Raw genomic sequence first — 21,859 nt, 5'->3', positions numbered from 1 at the left:
GGCGGGGCTCTCTCACCCGCATTGGCTCAGCCGCTACGCCATTGGCTGGCGTCCCGCCTCCCTCCTCGCGCCGCGGCGCGTCCCCGCGCGCCCGGGGGCACCGCTCTGCCTTCTCATTGGCCAGAAGCCCCCGGCCCGGCCCCGCCTCACTTCTGACTGGCTGGAGGAGAAGGGAGGCGGGCCGAGCTGGGCCTTCTCCTGCCTCTCATTGGCAGGCTGCCGCGGTGTCCTCGAGGAGGGCGGGCGGGGTGCTGCTCCCTCGCGTCGCCATTGGCTGCCGGGCGGCCGCTGCGGCCCGGTTGGCTGGCGCCGCCTGAGGGCTCCTGCCGGGCCGAGGCCCCCGCCCCCCTCCCCGGTGCATCGCGGCGGCCTGAGGCGGGGGGGGGGGGTCGGCCGGCGGCGGCGGCGGGCAGGGGCGAGCGGGCCGCCCCCAGCGCCACGGCCGGTGAGTGCGGGGGCGCCGCGGGGCTGGGGCGGGCTGTGGGGGAGGGAGGGGGCGGGGAGGGGGGTGGGCGGTGGGGGAGGGGCGGGATGTGGGGGAGGGGGCGGCCCCAGGGTGGGCTGTGGGGCGGGAGGGTGCCGTGGGGGAGGGTTGTGGGGCAGGGTGCTGGGGGGGACAGTCTGGGGATGGGGGCAGTCAGGGGGGTGATTTGTGGGGCAGGGTGCTGGGGGGACAGTCTGGGGATGGGGGCAGTCAGGGGGGTGATTTGTGGGGCAGGGTGCTGGGGGGGACAGTCTGTGGGGATGGGGGCAGTCAGGGGGGTGATTTGTGGGGCAGGGTGCTGGGGGGGACAGTCTGTGGGGATGGGGGCAGTCAGGGGGGTGATATGTGGGGCAGGGTGCTGGGGGGGACAGTCTGTGGGGATGGGGGCAGTCGGGGGTGATATGTGGGGCAGGGTGCTGGGGGGGACAGTCTGTGGGGATGGGGGCAGTCGGGGGTGATATGTGGGGCAGGGTGCTGGGGGGGACAGTCTGTGGGGATGGGGGCAGTCAGGGGGGTGATTTGTGGGGCAGGGTGCTGGGGGGGACAGTCTGTGGGGATGGGGGCAGTCGGGGGTGATATGTGGGGCAGGGTGCTGGGGGGGACAGTCTGTGGGGATGGGGGCAGTCGGGGGTGATATGTGGGGCAGGGTGCTGGGGGGGGACAGTCTGTGGGGATGGGGGCAGTCAGGGGGGTGATTTGTGGGGCAGGGTGCTGGGGGGGACAGTCTGTGGGGATGGGGGCAGTCGGGGGTGATATGTGGGGCAGGGTGCTGGAGGGGGACAGTCTGTGGGGATGGGGGCAGTCAGGGGGGTGATTTGTGGGGCAGGGTGCTGGGGGGGACAGTCTGGGGATGGGGGCAGTCAGGGGGGTGATATGTGGGGCAGGGGGCTGGGGAGGACAGTCTGTGGGGATGGGGGCAGCCAGAGGGGTGACTGTGGGGCAGGGTGCATAGAGCTGGGGGGGCTCTGTGGGGAAAAAAGTGGTTTTTGAGGTTGGGGGTAGCCAGAGGAGTGCTCTGGGGTGGGGAGATGGGTAGAGAGAGGAAAGGTGTCAGTGGTGGGGTGAGGGGGGCTGGATGAGGGGCCTGGGGAGCGAGCATCACCCCCACAGTGATGGGGGGCTGGGGGCTGCCTGGGGAGAGGGCCCACAGTGTGGTGGGGCTTGGGGGGAGGCCACGGCAGCAGGGTCCTGGGGAGGCTGCGGGAGGGGTCTCGGGGGGAGCGGTGGAGGCCGAGCGTGCCCGGGTGGGGGATGCAGGGGCTGTGGGGCTGGGGTAGGGGCTGGCTGTGGGGCAGTGGGGCCAGGGGTGGCTGTCAGGCAGCGGGGAAGCAGCCAGCGATGAGTCTGAGTCGCGGGAGCGAGCGGCAAGGGGCAGGGAACGGCCATTGGCATAACTGAAGGGGAGAGGAGGGCCAGGATTATTAATACATTATTTATACCGCAGATTTGTACACGGCAAAGCGTGCCTATTGCTTCCACCCGTCTTTACCTCATCTCTGCCTGTGCGTTACCTCTCCTTTTCTCCTGTGCTCACCCAGCTTGTAAATCTCAGGGGCAGGAATAATCGGATGTGTTCGGTTGTGCTGGGGCCTTTGGGTGTTACTGTGACACCAATAATAAGCTAATGAGAACGAGGTAGCAGGAGGATGGTGAAAGGCAAGTCGAGCTGCAAAGAGGCAGATGGTTTTTCGCGGTACCTCCATGGTGATTGTAGTGTTAAACTTCAGCACACCTAAAAGCGTGACTTTGTTTTCCTTATTCTCCCAGGACTTTTCTCCCCGGGAAAGCAACCGAGCCATAAGTTAGAAGTGAATTCCAGTATCTGGTTCCCACTCTTTTCCCCATGTGGGTGCTCATCACGGCTGCTTTTGTTTTCTGTTTGATTATCTGCTTCCTGAGTGAACTTAAGAGAGGCACTAATGTATTCACAGAGGGAGCTGTTGTAGAGAAGTTGTAAGTCTCCTTCACCATATAGGCAAGCCCTTAATTGTGGTTCCATAGGAAGAAAGGCAAAGAATAGGATTTTGTGTTCGATTTGGAGAGCCGTGAAAATCCTGTGAAGGATGTAAGGTGTTTTTTTTTTCCGTTTGTTTTTTTGAGGATGATTCCTTCCCCATCCCCAGTGATGCTTCATATATATGTGTAGTGATCCTATAGTCTGAGAGGAGTGAGTGTCTGCTGGCATATCACCTTCAAGGGCTCTCAATTCAGATCAATTCTCTTACAAAGCAGCTTGCCATCATCGGGCCATTAGAGAAGTTTGTTACACTGAAACTGGAACAAAAGCTTGCATTGCTTCTTTTGGGATCCATTGTTAATTGATGGGGGGGTAAACTTGGAACAATAGGTTAGAAAATTCCATGCTGACTACCTGTGGGATCTGCTTCAGTGACTTTCCGAAGGGTAGTAGCTAGTTGTTTTCTTGATTTGGAGCTTTTTATAACAACCATTTTTCATTAACTTTGCACTGCATTTCCTGCTGCAGGCTGTAAATTGAAAAGACCCAGCGGCTGCAAAGTCTTTCCTTTGAGAAGCATCCTGTGGTATTACAGATCTTGAAACCTTTTGCTGCAGGCTTTGCCTGGAAAGTTAAAGGCAGATGATGTTGAATATTTTGCCGTAATATCTGGCTCTGGAACTTCATGCTTTCCAAGAAAGATTTGCTTACACAAGCTGGGGGCATCCCAGCATGCAATCTGGCTGAAATACAGGCCTGTATCAGTGAAATTTTAGGCTAGCTATTTAGGCTGGAGGAGGTCTAGTGCAGCAGAAAGGGAAGCTGATATCTGTATTACGCCTGAGGGGTCTTAAACTCTTTGTGGTTGTAGGGAGCACTGAACTTCTTAATAACCTGCCTTAGGAAGACAGAGCATAGGAAAACGCGTCACTCTCTGTATCTAGATCCAGGCATGACTGAGTAAAAGCAGCATCTCTCCAGAAATACATGCATTCAGTATTGATGCTGCCTTCTAAAATTATTTGAAAGGTGAAGGGGAAGATGTGGGTTTTGACAGTACTACAGCTTCGCCTTCCTCCTTTTTAAAAAAAATTCTTATTTATTTATTTTTTTAAGTACTCTTTGAGCCATGAGTAAATGAAAACCCTTCCCCTTTTCTGCTAACATATCGGAATGTTTGCTTACAGCATCCTGGTTATTTTTGCTATAGCCCCTTTTCACAGAAACTGCCAGCACACTAAACTTTGTGGTAGTTTGGGAGTGCAGGCCACTCCGGTAGGGTCTTGCATGAAGACACTGAAATACCGTTTAGATCCATATCACTCGTTCTTCCTCATGACTTTTCAGCTCAACTTTTCCACTTTTGGACTGTATTACTATATGGACTAATAAATAGTACATGAGATTTAAGTATTTATGTTTTTTATTGTAATTGTTTTTGTGTTAAATGCCTGCAAAAGCATATGCAACTAATCTTAACTTTCAGATGCAATCTGCATGAAAGTTGCATGCAACTCCAGCAGCTGTTCTACTATATATCACAAATATATGACCGTAACACTGTCTGCTGAAGTTATTGTAGTTAAAGGTTTGCCAGGCTAAACTGCTTTTTTTAAGGAGAATTGTCTAATGTGTAAGTGGTTTTTTTTCCACTGTAGTTTATTTTTTGAGGGGCATGTAAATATGTTATAATTTTGCTGAGCTATTGTGTTGCAACCCCTAAGCAGAAGATTCTTATTGGATCCAGGACAACGGAGCTTTCAAGCCTTGTTTTGGGATATCAGACTTGGAGGTTAGCTATAGTCAAGGAAAAAGCTGGGGGGTGGGGGGGGAAAGGTTTCTAGTAGGACTTCAGTGAAACTGTCCTTTCCCTCCTCTTTAAGTTAAGTTGGGGGAGATGAACATAAGCTTTCACCACTTACAGTGAGGCAATGAAAGGTGGCATCCTCTGATGTATTTGCCATTATTTCTTCTTCTTTTCAAAAGCTCATGATTTTTATCTACTTAGATAAAAAGTAAAATTTAACCTAAAGGATGTGCCTTTGTCCTCTTAAATATGAAACAATTCATCGCAAGTCACTGGGAGCGTCTTTCAGATCAGAAAGCTGGCACATACAGTCTGAAAGTAGTAGTAATGCATGCAAAATTACATGGGACGAACTTGCACAGATATCAACATTTTGTTGTCTCATAGTAGGACTGGTTAGGAAGGATAACTAAGGCTTTGGGAAAGCTTTGAGACCTTTGAATGGAGGGAGGGAGGGAGGGATGACTAGAAGACAAAGTGAGATCTTTGCATCAGGTTTTCAGATTGCATTGATACCTGTAAAGCACTAGGCAGCTTATCAGAAATTCCCAGTACCCATTTATTTTGAAATTGAGCACAGAAAGCACAGTGTGATCAGGAAGCTGTAGCCCCCTTGTGAAGAAAACAAAAAATGGTGGTCTGTTGTTTTATTCGGTGTAAGCACACGTGAATACACCGTGTGGGGTTTTGTAACATCCTCACAATAGATACAGGAATGTTTTGTCATGTGAAATACTTAGTTTTACTTCTTTGGGCTGCAAAATGATACACAATTAGCTTGTAAGAGGTACATGTTTGAGAATAGCTAATGCTCAGTCGTGCTCTGCATAATGCATTTGGTGAAAGAACAATAAATGTGTGGATTTAAACAGAATATAGACAGCTAATTATCTCTGAAGTTAAATGTTCAGTTCATTCTTGTTCAAAATAACAAAACTGAGGAAATACTGGGGGGAAAAAAAAAACCAAGAATGATACTAAGAAACTAGTGATCTTTCAGTCCTAAAATGGTTCTTTTGTGTTGTACAGTTTTACGATCCTTTATCCAGTAACATGGAAGGAGTAGTCTAGGGCAGAAAAAGAGGCTGCTTTATGTAAACAGGGATTTCAGTGCAGTCATTGATATTAGACTTTTTCAGACCTGTGTTGGGAAAACCAAGAAGGCTGCTCCCTCCGCTCTCCCTTCCCCACATGCACACGATCCTGTGCATTAACTGTTCCATTGTTTGGTGGAAGGAGCTTCTGAAAACTGATTGTGTCGATTAAAAAAAAAAAAAATCAGTTACAGTCAGGCTTCTTGTGCTGCGCTTAGTGTTGTACGGTGTGTTCTGTTCCTTTCTGACACAAGATAATAAAGCTAAATGACTTACATCAAAATATTTGGCCTGCTGTGTTTTGTATGGGATAGGAACCCTTTGGGCTCACTAGCCCATCAGCCAATGTCCAGTCTATTTCAGGACAAAAAAGTTAGTTCTTCACTCAGAAATGACTGAGGCCTGTACTGAGCATAAGAGATATTAACAGTCTTATTTTGGACTATAATTTGCTTAAAAAACAGGCACTGCATAACCTTCCCGTCTTCCCCTCTGGGATTCAGCGGAGGTCTGGGATTCAGCGGAGGTCTGTGAGAAATCTGGCTGTACTCACGCAGTGGGAAGCGTTGCAAGTACACGTGCAAACCCAACAAACTTTTGGGTGTTAGCGTGTTCCTGTATGTAGTGGACATCTGAAACCAACCTCTCTAAATGTGGCTTAAGGAAACATAAAATACATTATTGAATTTCTAGTATAATTGTCACTACTTCTTTTTTTCTTCTTCTTTTTTGGACACTGTATAAAACGGAGGTGAATTCCTTTCTTGTGTGAATGCATTTCAAAGAGAAGGGGGCCCAGCACTGTGGGTAAACACCTCTGTCCTCTGAGTCTTGGAAGCAGGATTTCTATTTGAGAATGATTATAAATTACAAATAGAGCGATTTATTCCAGTGAAATGCTATTGTGTGTACTCAGAGAGACTCTTCTTACGTGCTTGATCAACAAGATTAAAATAGCTTGGTAAGGGACTGCTTAACTCAAAAGCCAATTAGCCAGATGCTACTGTACAGCATGAATTATGCTTAAGCTGGGGGTGAGGTGGAGGCCAGGGACAGCCTTCTATGCTACTTGCTTGAAATCCCAAAACAACGATGGTAAAATCCTCCTAAGGAGCAGGCGTATTCTTGAGAACTTCAGATTTCACAGCAAAAGCATCTTCTGTAGACTAATAGAGAATCCAGATAAAATTCTCACTGTTTATCTTATTTTCCTTTAAACAGGGAGCTATCGAGTTCTCAAAGTTTACTGAAATATCAGTCTGGACTGTTTTCTGTGCTCTTCTTACTCAGTGGGTTGTTGATTTTAAAGTCGCTTCTTTTTTGACTTGGTGGCTGTAAAATTTTGGATACGTTTTTCTTCCTTCTTAAATAGAATATGCTGATGTGCATTTAGCAAAAACGTGCATTTCCAGTGTAACTTGAAAAATTTTATGCCATCAACTAAACAGCAGCAGCTCTAGGAAGAGGTCAGTGGCTGAGTCAGTAATGGGAAGATGCTGGGTTTCTGGGGATTTTGTTGTTCCTGTATCAATTCTATTATAATTGTAATATTTTAATCCTGCTGATAGGTTTCTTAGCATTATTTATACTTTCTTGGCTTTATTGCTTCTATTAAAGTATATGGTATGTTATGTAAGACTTATATTGCCCTTATCTGGAAGAGCTCACCATCTGTAGCAAGTTTATTTCATTTATTTGAACTCACCCTAACCTTTGCTGTTTTGCTAGTCCTGGAATTTCCACTTTTGTTGTAAAAACACTTCTGTTTTTTTCAGCCCTCTTGCACTGATCTATTTAAGGTTTTTTATCTAATAGTCATGCTGCAATTTTCATCTGATTTGCTGTGAGAAAGCTATCTAGTTAAATGGAGGTTGCACAACTTTCCGAACCTGTATTCTAACATAAGCTGAAGTTGCTTTTGACTGTCTGACTCTACGTTTTTATCATAGGAAACATCAGGTGAAATTGCAGTATGAATTCCATTATCAAAGAGTCAAGATTTGCTGTTATATATACTCATCAGATATATCAGTGGTTATTTTCCTTCAGTCCACTATCTTATCACTTATGTGCCTATCAGATTTAGAACTTGGCTTGCCAAAGAGTAATTCAGAACTCTTTCTATGTTATTTTTTCCCCCTAAGACTTAATTACTCTTTATTTATCTCTTTTGAAGTGGGGAAAAGTATATTTCATGGATGATAAGGTTTAGTATTTTTCAAGCATTTAGAGATTTTCTGATAATGTTTTCTAGCAACTTTTGGTTTTCTACATATCATTTCTAAACTTCATCTGAATGAGATGTTCTTTTAATTATTTACTTTTCAAGGACTTATATCCAGAGATAATTTTTAAGCATGCCTTTGTTGCACAAATTAAGTTTGAGCCGACTCGTTCATAAAAAGATCTCTCAGGGCGACGTTGCAGGTTTATGTTAGTACCTGTGTATTTCCATGCTCCCTTCTGGGTTAAAGAACGGTTTTCCTTATTTAAAAATGAAATAAAATGGAATACACTAAGGCACTTTTTTATTTTTATTTTTTAAACTCTTACACGATATGCGCTGGCAATGTTTAGTATCACAAGGCAGTGCATGAGCACTTTCCTTGTCTTGGACTGAACAGGCGTTATCTTGAAATCACGGACGTATTTGAAGGTTTCCAGTAGCTGTATACTTGCATTGCCTACAGTGCGTTTCCTGGTCAGAGATATAAAGCAGCCAAGTGGGGAAGTGAAACTTGTATGCAGTCGTACAAACCAAAGCACATCTGCCGTGCTAGGATTACCGGCAGTCCTCCGTGCTGAATGCGCTGCCAGTCTCGAGCTGTAGAGCCGGCGCTCTGTTTTATCCTGGAAGTATAATCCTTCGCTAAGTCTCTGGCTTCTGTGGAAATCTTGGGTGTTTTTGAACAGAATTTCCAACACCACCGTTTTTGTTAGGTGGTGTAACAACAAATGAAGGCGTTTAATTCTGAGAGCTGAAGGCGGCAAGGCAGGAGTTTGTAACTACCTCTCGGTTCAGGAGACTGTTTACAGGTAAAGAATTTTTTTGCATAGCCTTTTGAAAAGGCAGCGAGTGTTAACTCGGTCTCAGCTCTTAAAGCTGTCTCATGCTTAGATTATTTGGATCTCTGGTCAGAAATAAGTTTTGAAGTCCTGTGTAGCCAAGAAAGGAAAACTCTAATAATAGGAAATGCCTATTTTTAAGTCAAAATACGCTTGTTAGGATCCTGTTGATGAGCCGTTGGGCAGTGTCGCTGGTTCTTGTATCGCATTAGTGTTGCTGCATTCCTCAGACTTGTTAACCGTACCCCGGGAACGTCACTAGAAAAAAAAATCCTGATCAGGGTGGAGGAGAGTTGAGCCTCTAATTATTTCCAAGGCGAATTGGATGCGTGTTTCTTTCTAAATGATGAAATAATATTGCCATTCCATTTTCAAGAGTATATGGGCTTCACCAGGAATGTGCATAGAGTACAAACGTTTATTAAAATATTTTTGTGCATCTTTACATTATTTGCGTTTTACATATCGAAATCTCTTTTTTTCTGTGTGTTTTTCACACTTCATTACGAATACAGCTTTGAGGCTTTGTAATGAGGGCCAGATCCTTCCTTGGAGTTAGGCCCAGTTTGCTGTAGCAGAGAGGTCTCTATTGTTTCCTTACATTGTGTATCCTGTTGTTCTTTGTTTAACCTGTCATCCTATTTGATGTGGTGCCTGCCATCCCCGCTCTCGCTAGCTGCTTGAATCAGGAACACACTGAACACAGGGAAAATACATATATGTAATGCCACAGGAGAACTGGCCCTGAGTCTTTGTGGGGGAGGTTTGTATCGCATCCTCTGTTGAAATAAACAGAGAAAACGTTTAAAATTTGTGTTCTATTAGATGTTGGCAGCAAAGTGAATTTTATTTTCTCTGAGATACTCGTCATGTTAACGCATGAGAGATCAAAGAGCTCACACTGTAATAAATACTGTCATCCAGTATAGGACCCACGCTCTTGGTCCACTGTGTATAAGGCTCTCGCGTTAGTAAATGCTGGTATTTGTTTTATTTATTTTTTTTTTAATAATGGGCTATAAACCTTCCTAGTCCTAATGCTTGCATACTTAAGTTAGAATGTCTTATGAGTGCCACGGTAGCTTTAAATTAAGCCTGTTGAAACTACAAATTCTTTAGGGATCTTGTTGCTTTATATTTAATATTGCTTTTTTTTCTGGCTAGTTGCTTTGCAATGTCTTTAAACAAAATACAAATTTTACTCTTAAACATGAGCAAGTCGACTCTGATAAGCTGCGAGACTTAGTGTATGCCTTTGGCCAGTACTGCAGCAATCTTTTTATTTCCTTTTTCCTTTTTTCTTTCTTCTTTAGAACTGGAAAAGACCAATACCAACTGCTGCAGTCAGGCTTCATGACAAGAAGTTGCTTTTCAGAGGAAGAAGCTATAGTGCTCTGCTGGCTTGTCAGCAGAATTCTGACAACTCCAGACCCTATTTGCCCTCACAGCTGGGATTTTGCCATCCCAAAACAGATATTTGCCTGCACTGATACAAGACGGTGTGTGAATTACAACTGCCAGCTACCTTATTCAAAGGCGAGGACACTCTCTTTTTTTTTTTTTTTTTTTTTTCTTCCCCTCCTGAGTAGCTGGGCTTTGGAGCAAACGCGCTGAGATGTCTAAAAAGCAAAATCCAAAAGGTAAGGTGCATGTGAATATGATATAATCAAATGTCAATAAACAACATTATTGATTCCAAAGTTATCAATTAAGAAAAGGGTTAATTGTTTTTTTCTGTACTCCTTTCAAGGTTGCTAATGTCACTTGGCAGCTTACTGTCACTGTCTTAGTGAAATTGTGTATCTGCTGTGTTTTGTGACATTTTTAGTAGCGTTTCAATCGTCTAGCTTGGCGGTTTTGATTTCATAAGTTCCTGTATATTATTAATATTGCATCTCTGTCACAGTTGGACTTCCAGGGGGAAAAAACAGTTTTTAGTAGTTGAGTTGTTAGAGGTAAACTGATTTCTTTACTGGCATCACCAGTGGTATTATTGCAAGACTTTCATGCTGGCCGTACCCAGAGAGGGAATTTGAAAGGTGTCTGGGTCGCTCACAGGCTTGACTCTACCAAAACTTAGAAGTTAATCTTACTACCAAGACAATCCTTTTCTGCCCTCTGACTCAGAAAGCCCTATGGATTCCCGAGTTTTAATGCAGGGTTTTAATGCAAGCTCGCTGCCTTTGGTTTGCTTATATTGCCTTGGTGGCAACTGTTAAGAAACAGACCGCTAAAGCAAGGCTAAATAGCTCAACTTGTGTCCTCACCTCTAGGTGATGTGGTTCAAACTAGACTAATTTGAATCCTTTTATTTTAAGATAGGTACAAAAGGGCAATGAACAAGAAGCCTAAGTTAGCGAGAAGCTTGTTCCCTTGCTTTGTCTTCAAATACACAGCATAATTTTCCTTTTTCTGCCATCACATGTTAAGTGTTCAGTGGCAAAGCTGTTCTTGCATTAAGGAGCTTATTTCAGTGAGAGATCTTATTTGTCGCATGCGAAACATTAATTCCAAAGTGTGTGCGTGGTGCTGAGGAAGAAGGGGATTGACGGCTATGTTTTTTTTTTTTATTTGAGCTGACTACTAATTAATAATTTAACACGAATGGATTTGACAATCCATGCCCTCTACCTAAAGAGAAGAGCTTTTGTTCTCTGTAGGGATTTTTTTTTTTTTCCCCCTAGCAGCTTTGGCATAGAAACGGTGTCTACCTGAGGGGTCCAGCCTTCCTTTGACAGCTAAATCCATACATGATTCAAAGCAATTAGTAACACTTATGGAAATTGTTGTATGCTATAATTTTTGAATGATGTTTAAAATGCTGTATTTATGTCGTCTGTTTGGAAGCCCTGAATACGAAGTCATTAAGAAATTGACCCCTATCTGCGGCTGTAAACGTAGCCATGCAGCCCATTGTTGCTGCGTAAACGTGGAGAGAAAACTGCATCTTGAAGCCACAGAAAAGAATTAGTGTGGCTAGATGGAGAAACGGCAAGAGAAATCTGTAGAAGAGACATGAAAAATTGTTACTCTGGGGGAATTCTGGGTTTTGGCGTTCGCCAGACGAGAAAGCCAACGCAGTTGCCGTTCTCAGTGTTGTTCCGAATAGACTGTGTCATACAGAGAACCTGTTGGGATGTGCTGGCGTGCATTGAGTTCCTAAAGAAAAGTAAAACGATTGTGGGCACAAATATTTGACACCGAACAAGAACGCAGAGTAAACTCTTAATTCGTTCTGCCGCCCAGGGATATAAAATACGCCCTGCTTTATGAAGCAGCCTGATCTCCAGCCTTTGCAGTCACAGTGTAGATGCAAAGGGAAGGTGAGAGTTAAAACTGTAGACTCCTCTGTTTGTGTCCTGTCCTGCTTGGACTGTGACTGCGTTTTCAGTTATTACTTTCCTGCTGTTCTAGAACCTTTAACGTAGTCAACAAATATTTCCCAGCCCTTTGTAAAGGAATGTACCTTGGCCAGGTAAGGAGTATCTTTTTGGTTTCTTTTTCTTCCAAAAGCAAAACAACACCACTTTGTTACTTTACAGTGTAACAAAGGATCAGGCGTGAGAAGCCTTGAAAGATATGTAATGAGAGAACTATTTTTAATAATGCAGCAGTTTTGAAACCGAATCAGAAGTCCACCTGTTTCTTGTTCTTAGAAGTGCCACAGCACAGAGTGAACATCTGAACTATTTATTCAGACGGATATTTTTAAGTCTTCTGAAAATGTTTATATGCAAAGTTTTGGCACAGAATCCAGTTGTACTCCTGATATTACTGGTTATGTATAACTTCTTACTCAAAAGGTTTATGCCGAGGAGAAAAAAAATTAAATCTCTAAACCAATCGTGTAATCATCGCCATTCAAAATCAACATGCATCTATCAAAATGTAGGACCATATTCAGGTTATACTGAATGCTTCATTTCAGCTTTAGTATATTCTATAAGAAATATTTAGAAATTCAAAGGAAAGTCTCAGTGGTACCACATCTCTAAATACATGTTTTTTTCCGTAATCGAGTAGTTTTGTTGATTTACTGCTGTCTGATGTGATCTTGGATTCCTGCTTTGGTTATGTTTTTTTTTTTTTCCCCCAAATAATAAGCGTGTGTACTCCCTCTCATCACCTATTCTGACTCAATTAATTGATTTGAATGAAAGTGGCCACCAGAGTCAAAATGACCGGTGACCCCAAGATACAGAGCAGTCACACATAAGCCTTGTTTGCAGCAGACATCAGCCCACGTTTTTAGGCATGCCAAATTCTGAATAAAACAGCACTCAAACTTGTACTTGTTTGGCTACCTCAGGGAGCCTTTTCAAATGACAGAGAACTGTCTTACACAGATTTGGTAAAGGGGTAGAGGTCTTGGATATAAGTCACTGGAAAGGGAGGATTACAGCTAGAGTAGTGTTAAGCAGCAGGGAACCTGCAAACAAGAATATTTATAAAAGCCCCAAATGTGAGAAAAATTTCAATCTAAGCTCATACTTTGTTTAACGACACATCAATCAAGTAGAAGATACTGCTCTGCAGAAAAACAGGCTTTACTGATTGTCGTATTTGCAAGCTGTTTCTTCGGTGTATATGTTCAGATCGCTTTTTGGTCGACTGCAAACTGGGAGACTGCTGAATTGCACTGCAACTCAAAACTTGCTGTGAGTTATGTGGAAAATGAACAAAGCAGAATATTGTGCCTGTGTGTTCTGTAACTCGGTACGTCAGACCTTGGCTTGTGAGTAAACTTTATGTATGTGATATGAAGGGAGAGCGTGCAGATGATGTCGGAAACCGATGTGTACCTCAGCTGTATCACTGCACTTCAGTGTGTTGAATATGAAGAACTTTTTAAGAAAAAAAACACTCTGAAAATGTGCAGATTTAATTTAATTTTTCGTTTGTTATGTGTAGATGGAAACTAGATAGGGAAAAGACAACGTCCTGCAGTTTAAATTGCCTTAATGGCTTTCTTTTTTACTTTGCTGCCTTAGCGCCGCTGAAAGCTATCCCTGACTGTCTTGCTTCACTGCTTGTGTATTCAAAGAAAAGGTAGTGCTCAGGTTAAAACTGCCAGCTGTGACAATTGCCTGTAAATCGTAGCATGCCTGCTCCTGCTAAACCCCGTCAGTGATAACTGGCGGAGTAATTAGACCTGCTTTGTAAGTGTTTCTGCCTATCTCCTGGAAAGCAGGGAGCGTGTTTAGGAGAACTGTGTTAATACTATTTCCCTGTCTTTGTGGCAGAAACACCTATGTTTTATGTCAGGCAGAAATACTCAATTTTAGCAGCATAACTTTTGGCACATTTTAGTTGACTTGAACCCCCCACCCCCCGGTCACTTTATTTTTTCCTCTTCCAGGCTCCCGAATGAAATGGCCTTATGTTGAAAAGGCAGCCTGCTTTCATACAAAAGCTAACTTTTCCATTGCCACGCAGCAGCCATCCAACTTCTGTGGGAGATCAGATATCTGGAAGGTTTCGTTTGCTCACCTCGGACAGAATTCTTTGAATTGCAAGTCCATCTGTTGCCCGCATAGTGGTATCCTATCTGCAACACAATAAGTTTCTTCTTAATTAAAATCTAAGGAACTGGTAACTGTCATATATCAAGTTTTGACTGAAAAGGCTGTGTTTATATTGCATGCTCGGACCCTTGAAATCGCTTTGAGAAAATAAGCAAGAAAGTGGTATTTCTTGTCTAGACAAAATTCTTACATGCAGCTGCCATCCTCTTGGCCTGTCTTTGCAGTACAATAATGTAACAGTGGTGTCTTTGGGGCGTTAAAATAGTTTCCACAACAGCTGACGGAGGTACCAAGCCCTAATTTTTTTGTATGTGCTGAAGCAGCAAGGACGGACTTAAGCATGGACAGAAATTGGGCAAGTATAGTGTATTAACCAAATGGTCCTGCTCACGTTTCTGGATGGTTTTGGGGGGAGGAGGGCATAGATGGGTATGTGGTGGTGATGTGCTTCCTCTTGGATCATGAGGTTACAGGTTGCTGTTTAAGAACAAAGTCCTGCAGGCGACCTTGATTTTATTTATCTTTTTCTTTCTTGTCTCAGCAAAACACGATGTAATTTCTACTTGATAGATGCCAGTATACTTTTAGGTCTTGGTAAGCCAAATTATTTAAATGTGTCTATATCAGTTTTATTCTGATATCAATGAAATGTTGTATTGACAGCAGAGAATCTAGGAATATTGATTCTAATCCGAGTTTAGTCTTTACTTACTTGCAAATGCATGGGGAGAGAACTTAGTGTTGGTACCTCTGTTGCCTGTTAGCAAGACCTATGCTTACTTAAAAAAAAAAATAGCAGTATATGTTGAAATAATTCCTAAGGAAAAGCACAATGCATTGGAAATGTAAAACGTAATCTGTATTTAACAACTCGTGGTGATCTGCTTACTTGAAGTACAATGCCTGAAGTCCTGGGGGCAGTGAAATCACAAAAGCTTCCACAGATGCAAACACGGATGTAGCACTTTTGCTAGAAAAACTGATTTTTTGCTAGAAAACCTGATTTTTAGCCAAGTTTTTCATACTTCAATGTGAAAGTATTACTGTAAGCACAGACTGGTAGAATAATGATATTCTAGTTACTTTGCCTTCTCCTCGGAAGACACATTAATTCCTGTCCAGTCACCTCTGCAGTGTTGGATGCGGACATCTAGTTATTCTTACAATATAGAAACAGGTGAAGATACTTGTAATTAGAACAAAATTGAGATTCTCTTAGTGGGCAATGAGGTGCCATTTCTTCAAGAGCTTTTTATTTCATATTAGCTGAGGTTTTCAGTGCTATCCCTGGGAGAGTCAAAGTAGTTACCATTGACCTGAAAACCCACAGAGTCTATAAATGTTTAACAGTTTAACTGAATCTTTATTGCATTGAATTTTAAGTATATATGCAATTCCCCGAAGTCATTTGCTTGCAAGTGTCCTGACTGGGACAGGAAGAAGCATCTGGCCTTCATTTGGTGTGTGATTTTCAGACCTATGGCAACAAAGGAATTGGAGATCATTGCTCCTTTTGTGCTTGGCTAATTGGAATACCCTGTATTATGACTGTATTTAAGCTGAGCTCTTTTGAGCATTGCATATGGTCAGAGACTATGCTGTTAAGACCCCCGATGCTTCAAGGGGACGCAGGTCCCTGGAGCTCAGCGTCCTGGCAGAGCCCTGCCCTTTCCCGCATAAAGGCTGCGTGATGTGGGTGGACGCGTGGCTGCTTGTCCTGTTAACCCTCCCAGGTCTGGCTTTTGTAGGCTATTTTATCTTGCAAACTTTTTCATGAGCCAGAGCATGGGTGTGGTGTTAATGAAAGGCTGGGTGAAGTTAGAAAACGCACGTATGCCATCTCGCTGAATACAGCCGTACCTTTTCCGACTGTGTCTTCCATAAAGCTGTTTGGACAAAAGTCTGTACCGTTGTCAAGCTGTTGCTTTAGGTGCTGGTGCTTTTATTTCTTTTACATATCCTCTTCTGAGAAGACTGTGCTCTGAGACGCTACTGTTAGTCGATAGTATGCATTCTGTTTTTTTATTAAGAGACTTCTCAAGTTTGAAAGTGTCTGTTAGTTGCATAAATATCATATTATCTAAGGATTTCAGCAATATTTTACTGATGACCCTGAATAGACGGTGAAAGGCTTTAAAGCTATAAGCATCCCGAGAAATGCTTGCAGAATGTCGCCAAAGCTGGTCATTTCTTTTGTGCTGCGGCCGGTTGTAGTTCGAGAGTGCGGTTTGAAATGCATGAGTGTCGCAGCACAGCCCTTGCAGCTACCTGCCACTGCTCCAGGTGGTTGGCCTGGAGTCAAACTGGCTTGACTTGGGGGAAAAAAAAATAGTGGCTCCTGTTTCAACTTTCTTTAGATGTTGAAAGCAAAGGTGTATTTCCTTTCGTGTTTCCTAGGAAGTAGAACAGGCATTTGTTAGATCTGTAGCTTTAATTCTTGCAAATGCTTTGTCCAGAAAGGACTAATTTGCAGAGTTAGACAAAGAGCAGACTGAATTAAGCAGGCAGCATGACCGTTTTGGTAGGGTAGATTCCTTCTGGTATCTTCAGTGTTTCTGTTTAAGAGAACCTGTATTAATCAGTCCAATAAATAGCACTAAAACACAAAAGTGAATGATTTGTGAGGAATGGTTTATTACTACCTCATTTTTCTGGAGGAAATGGTTATGAATGGAGAAGCAATTAAGGCTGTTGACATTGTCTCATGTTGTTTATGCATGGTCAGAGCTCTGGCTTTGGGAAGGCGCTTTCCTTTCCCACAAGGATGTTAATTCCCAAAATCAGGAAGTCATTGGTGAGAGGCTGAATTCTGTCCAGGAGGACATGAGTATTTTAAATTCTGTCCCTTCTTGCAAACACTCACTATCACAAGAGACCTGAATGCCAGTAGCGCTTTTAACGATGCTTGGGAGCCCTTGTGGGCAATATCGAATGTATACAGCATAGCACTGGAAGTTTCTGTGGCATAATTCTTGCGTGTTAAACAATTTAACACCAGGAGGACTTGGGCCGTGGAAAAGTAACTGGAAGCTGGAGAGGCAGCTCCAAGTGAGGTGCGGGAAAAGCTCAGTCCCCTGCAAGAGCCAAGTGCAAGTGGAATAGTGGGAAAGGGATGGGACTGAGCGGCTGAAAATGTGCTCCATGGAGGAGCTAAACTTCATCTTTCCTGGCACCTGGGTCCTTGGTGGCTGCTCTGCAATGAAGATTTTGGAAAAAAAAGTTGCTAATTCTCACTCAGTGATGGGAGTCTGAAAGCCATTTGCAAGATTAAGGACTATAAAGTTGAACTCTTAACCTCTGTGAGCTTTGGAAACTTGAGAAAATCTCACTCATGGGGCTAAAATGGGTAAGGATGGAGTGAGGAAGGATTTAACCATTCATCTGTAGCCTCAGTAAGAAGCTGACCTTTCCATCATGTTCACAATTCTGTCACTGTATTTGGGAGGCATCTCAGTTTAAATGCTACATCAATGTCTGAGAACTGTGGAAGTCAATGGTGTGTCTCAAAATCGAGTATGAGTTATTTAGAGGAGGTGAGGGAAGGAACATGAATCAGCAGCTTGGAATATCAGCCGAACTCAAACAGAAAGGGCAGTGACGGCGCGAGCCTCCCTCTCCGCGCAGAGCGTGCCTCGCTCGCTGGAAGCGTCGCTTCGCCCCAGAGAGCCCCCAAAGCCGTCTGGCAGTGGTCGCTGTAGAAACCTACTGAGGAGCTTCGCCAAAGAACTGGTGGTCTTGATGGCAGCGTGCTTGCAGTGACTCCTTACAGGCAAATGCCCTCCTGGGACATGTGCCTTTGTTTTTGTGCACGTATGTGAAGTTCCTGAAAGGCCTTAGTGATTCAGGAGAGAAGTCAAGGGTGCTAGAGAGCGCTTAAAACCTCTAGAGTCCTTCAGTTGGCTACTGTGGAGGGACACGTATTGTTTCTGAGATCAAACGTGGCTAGAATGCAAGTTTAAAATATGCTCTGTCATAATGAAACACACCTACAAACCTCTCTATCCCTTTTCTTTAGCAAATCTGATACTTAGGCTGTTCAGACCTTTGGCAACAAAATCAAGTGCGAGTTTGATAGGAGCCATTCATAAGAGTCTCTAAGTAAAACTGCAGATTTATGTAACCTTTGCTTGCTAGCGAGAAGCAAACCTATTGGTGATGGCTGTCTCAATTATGGGTCTCTTTTGGAAAATAAGCATTACATTGGAGATCATAGCTGGCGGGGAACACAAGCTGCTGAATCTTCAAACTCATTTATCAGACTGCTTGCTGTTTGTATCTCCAGGTGGATGAAATTGTTAACTGCACTGCCTCAGGCTCTAGTGCTGAGGGTGTTGTCAACTCTTTTTTTATTGGGCTCAGTCAAAGTATGTTTAGCCTAAGATTAGTATAGAAATGTGAGAGCTGCACTGGACTGCTTCAAATTTCCTCATTACTGTTTCACACCAACCCTCTTGTGCTTAAATTTGTTGGCTTGCAGTTTTGATCCATACCACTCTGTCTGTTTGTTTAAACTGGCCCAGAGCTGAGGAATGAATCAGAATTTCACTGACTTAAAGGACTTGCAAATGCATTACAACTAGCTACAAATGCAGGTGAGGGCAAACCAAGCTCAACTGCGATTACTTCATAGTACCCTAGTTTGTTAAACAGGACCTACTGCTTAAGCAAGGTTGGGATATCATACACTTTACTATCAACAGCTAATAACCCTCTGTTAACCACGAGATAGAATTAGCCAGTGAACGCTGTGTGCTTGCAGGAGTTCAATATTCTCCTTAGCACAGTAACGAGTCAGAGCTGACCTCTTCCTTCACGTCTTTCTAAATGTCTCTTCATGTCTGTTATTCAGAAGAGGGCCTCCCTCTCGTTTGTCTTCACAGATCCGTCTGGGTTTATTTTTGATGTGCAGTCCAATACTGTGATGGCCCAAGGAGGAACCTTTGAAAACATGAAGGAGAAGGTAAACGTGTCTTCGGAGACTTTCAGCATTACCACAAGCCATGGAAGAACTTGGGAACACTGTAGCTTTATCTGCACTCTGAGATGAAATATGTTTCTGTCTGGGACCTGACTGTAGCTCTGTCAAAACCAAATTTTAGTCGGGCTAAGCTGTCCTGGCATATTAACATTTTATAAGGAAGCGATCAGTTGATTGGGTTTTATTTTTGGTTGGTTTTGTTTTGTTTTTGTTTTTGCCTACTGCAGAAGTGTTGCTGTAGATTCCAGGTAGGATAACGCGAATGGTTAAAATGTTACCCCTGTTTTTCTTCTTCCCTCTAGATCAGTGCAGTGCGTGCGATAGTCCCTAACAGGAGCAACAATGAGATTGTCCTTGTGCTACAGCATTTTGACAACTGTGTGGACAAAACAGTGCAAGCCTTCATGGAAGGTAACTGGCGGTTTGGTTTCATGACTTCAGAACTTGACTGTACCTACCGTGTTTATCAGCTTACTTCAGAAGCGAGAGTGTTTGTGCTATGTGCAGTATGTATACCTTGTAGCAGGGAGCTGTCATAGCTTTGCAGCACAGCCAAGTATAGACTCTCTCCAGAAGGATAACTAGCAGGTGAGTCCCCTCCCATGTTTTCAGTCAGTATTCATTCCATTAGCGGTCAAGGCAGAGATAAGCACTTGATAGTTCCTGAGCTAAGAGGTTAGATGCTCAGTGTTACAGAAACTCTTGCTCAGGTGTACAAAAATGGGAATGTCTTCACCTGTGATAGTTGTTCTTTGTACTTTGAAACCTTGCTTGCAGATCTTTTCTTGGGTCTGGCTGGCATGCTGCATTTAGATGGATATTCTGACCTTGGAAAAACAGGCTGTTGCTGGGGACACTGCCTGTCGCTTTGCTGGTCTTATTTCCGTGCTGACCATCACTGACAACCGTGTTTGCCTCTGGCCCACAGAAGGGATGACAGCTGTTCCTGAGACTCTGGGCATCCAGATACAATCAGTGTCTCTGGGGAGAGAAAGCTAGCAGATATCTGACCTGACCGCAACCTTTGAATTCAGTACATGCTCTAGCAGGGTTCTAAGTACCTAAACCTTTCAGTATGACAGAGCCAAAAAGAGGATTGTTTCCTGGAAACAGCTGGCACTGTGTTGTAAGGGAGTATTCCCACTCAGCAGTGTGTTCCCAAAGCAAAAATGAAACTAATCCTTTTATTGCATCAACTAAGAGAAATGAAACTTAGCTGTAGGAAGTATCACAGCTGGCTCCAGGTATGGAGACATTTGCATATTACCATGGAAGAACTGGAGTTGATGCCTTATCCACTGCTCATCGCTGCATTTTGTTTCAGGCAATGCCAGTGAAGTATTGAAAGAGTGGACTGTAACAGGCAAAAAAAAGGTAATTCTTTTAAATGTGCCTTCCTAAGGCCTAAGGTATTTATCATCTTTTTTTTTTTTTAAAGGATGAGGGAGTATTAATTTAGAATACAGAGAGTAGGCATTAGGCATTCCTCATGATTCAGATGAGAAAAGAAACCAAAGAGCAAACGTGTATTGATGTAAGTGGAACTGACCCCCAGAGATAGTCACTAGGGTATCAAGTTTCTCACTGTTAAGGGCAATGATTTACATGGCAATTTCAGTATAAGTTGTAAATATCATCTTCTAGCCACATATGCATTTAATTTAATTGTCACGTGCATTATGCTGAATGCAGGATCCGAAAAAAGCTTCTAAAAAAAGCTTCCTATCCTTGCAATAGCTTTTATTCTGTTGACCCTCTACAGGACCCCTAATCTGTATACCCAGCCCCACAGTGAAGTAAATCTTTATCAGGTCCATTTATTTCACCAGAGCACTGTAATTCACTGTTCTGATAGTCACGCCGTTCCATTTTTCATCGGTAACCTTTGGAGCTTAACAGTTGCATTTAATGCTGAGCTCTGTGGAAATACATTACTTTGTCATGTAAGGTTTATTTCTTGAGCGTTTTGCCTAGTGCTTTGCTCAGACCCCTATGAAAGGGTTAAATAAAGACTTGCAAAATTTCAATACTTAGTAGTGTAGCATCTATATCCAGGACGAGAATAAAACCGTAATCGTACTTATTTGACTACCTGAAAAATACCAATTTAAAATAAAGTGGAAAAATTTTGACTAAAAGGCAGTGTGCTGGGAAACATGAGGGAAGCTTTACTAGAGTAAGATCTAGAAAACCATTTGGTTGCTGCATAGCAACCATGGTGCTGGAAGCTGCACCTTACTGGTAATCACTTCGAGAAGTAACTTGGGTAGCACTCTAGATTATAGCCACAAACCTAACTGCTGTTTTCCATCGGTTGTGTAGCATTCATTTTCTACCCAGTGCATTAGTCTTGTTGGCACACCATCAGAGGGGATAATGTATTTGCACCACGTTAATGCCCCTATATCTGTCCTCATTGTTAAATAAATCCCTCCTACTGTTAATAGGATCAACAGCAAGGCTGGCCGAAAAAGAATTTAATTCGGCTACTTCCAGTCAGTAAGCATAAGCTTAATTTTCCCTTTAGGGTTTAAGCTTAATGTTTTTTCTCTTTGTGGTGTGGATATTTAATTCTTAGAACAAGAAGAAGAAAACCAAACCGAAACCTCCAGTTGAATCGAGCCCTGGCCTCCCAGACCCCGGTAAATTGGTGTCCACTGAAGAGGAGCAGTCAGCAAACTCTGAGAAGGGTGGAATTAACGGTTACCATATCAACGGCTGTGCCAACGATACCGAGTCTGTGGACTCACTCAGTGAAGGTTTGGATGCACTTTCAATTGATGCCAGAGAGCTAGAGGATTGTGAATCTGCTGCACCAGACATGCCTGACAGAACAGGTTAGTCTTTATAAAGTATTGTAGGAGACAGACACTGAGTGTTTAAGAAGCAGAGAAGCTGCCTTCTTTTGTTGTTTTTTGTTGTGTGTCACCTTTTGAGCATAGATTTGT

The 21,859-nt window shown here is 43.4% G+C and overlaps 1 protein-coding gene across 4 annotated transcripts in view; it reads left to right on the top strand.

Annotated features, from left to right (window-relative positions):
* The first annotated feature begins 384 nt into the window (after window positions 1-384).
* Window positions 385-21,859, top strand: part of SPATS2 (spermatogenesis associated serine rich 2) — a 33,515-nt gene continuing 12,040 nt past the window's right edge. The window contains exons 1-6 of one of the 4 annotated variants that reach the window (XM_068921333.1): window positions 385-445; window positions 9,722-10,048; window positions 18,814-18,893; window positions 19,214-19,322; window positions 20,236-20,285; window positions 21,490-21,748. In XM_068921333.1, the coding sequence (XP_068777434.1) occupies window positions 10,024-10,048; window positions 18,814-18,893; window positions 19,214-19,322; window positions 20,236-20,285; window positions 21,490-21,748 (523 nt within the window). In that variant the 5' untranslated portion in view covers window positions 385-445; window positions 9,722-10,023. Of the gene's footprint in view, window positions 446-8,087; window positions 8,379-9,721; window positions 10,049-18,782; window positions 18,894-19,213; window positions 19,323-20,235; window positions 20,286-21,489; window positions 21,749-21,859 lie in introns of those variants that run through there. The other 3 variants (XM_068921334.1, XM_068921336.1, XM_009681804.2) reach the window with 3 other exon arrangements.

Source organism: Struthio camelus, chromosome 28, assembly GCF_040807025.1.
Source record: "Struthio camelus isolate bStrCam1 chromosome 28, bStrCam1.hap1, whole genome shotgun sequence".
Classification (NCBI taxonomy): domain Eukaryota; kingdom Metazoa; phylum Chordata; class Aves; order Struthioniformes; family Struthionidae; genus Struthio; species Struthio camelus.
This window is presented reverse-complemented; position numbering and strand designations above follow the sequence as displayed.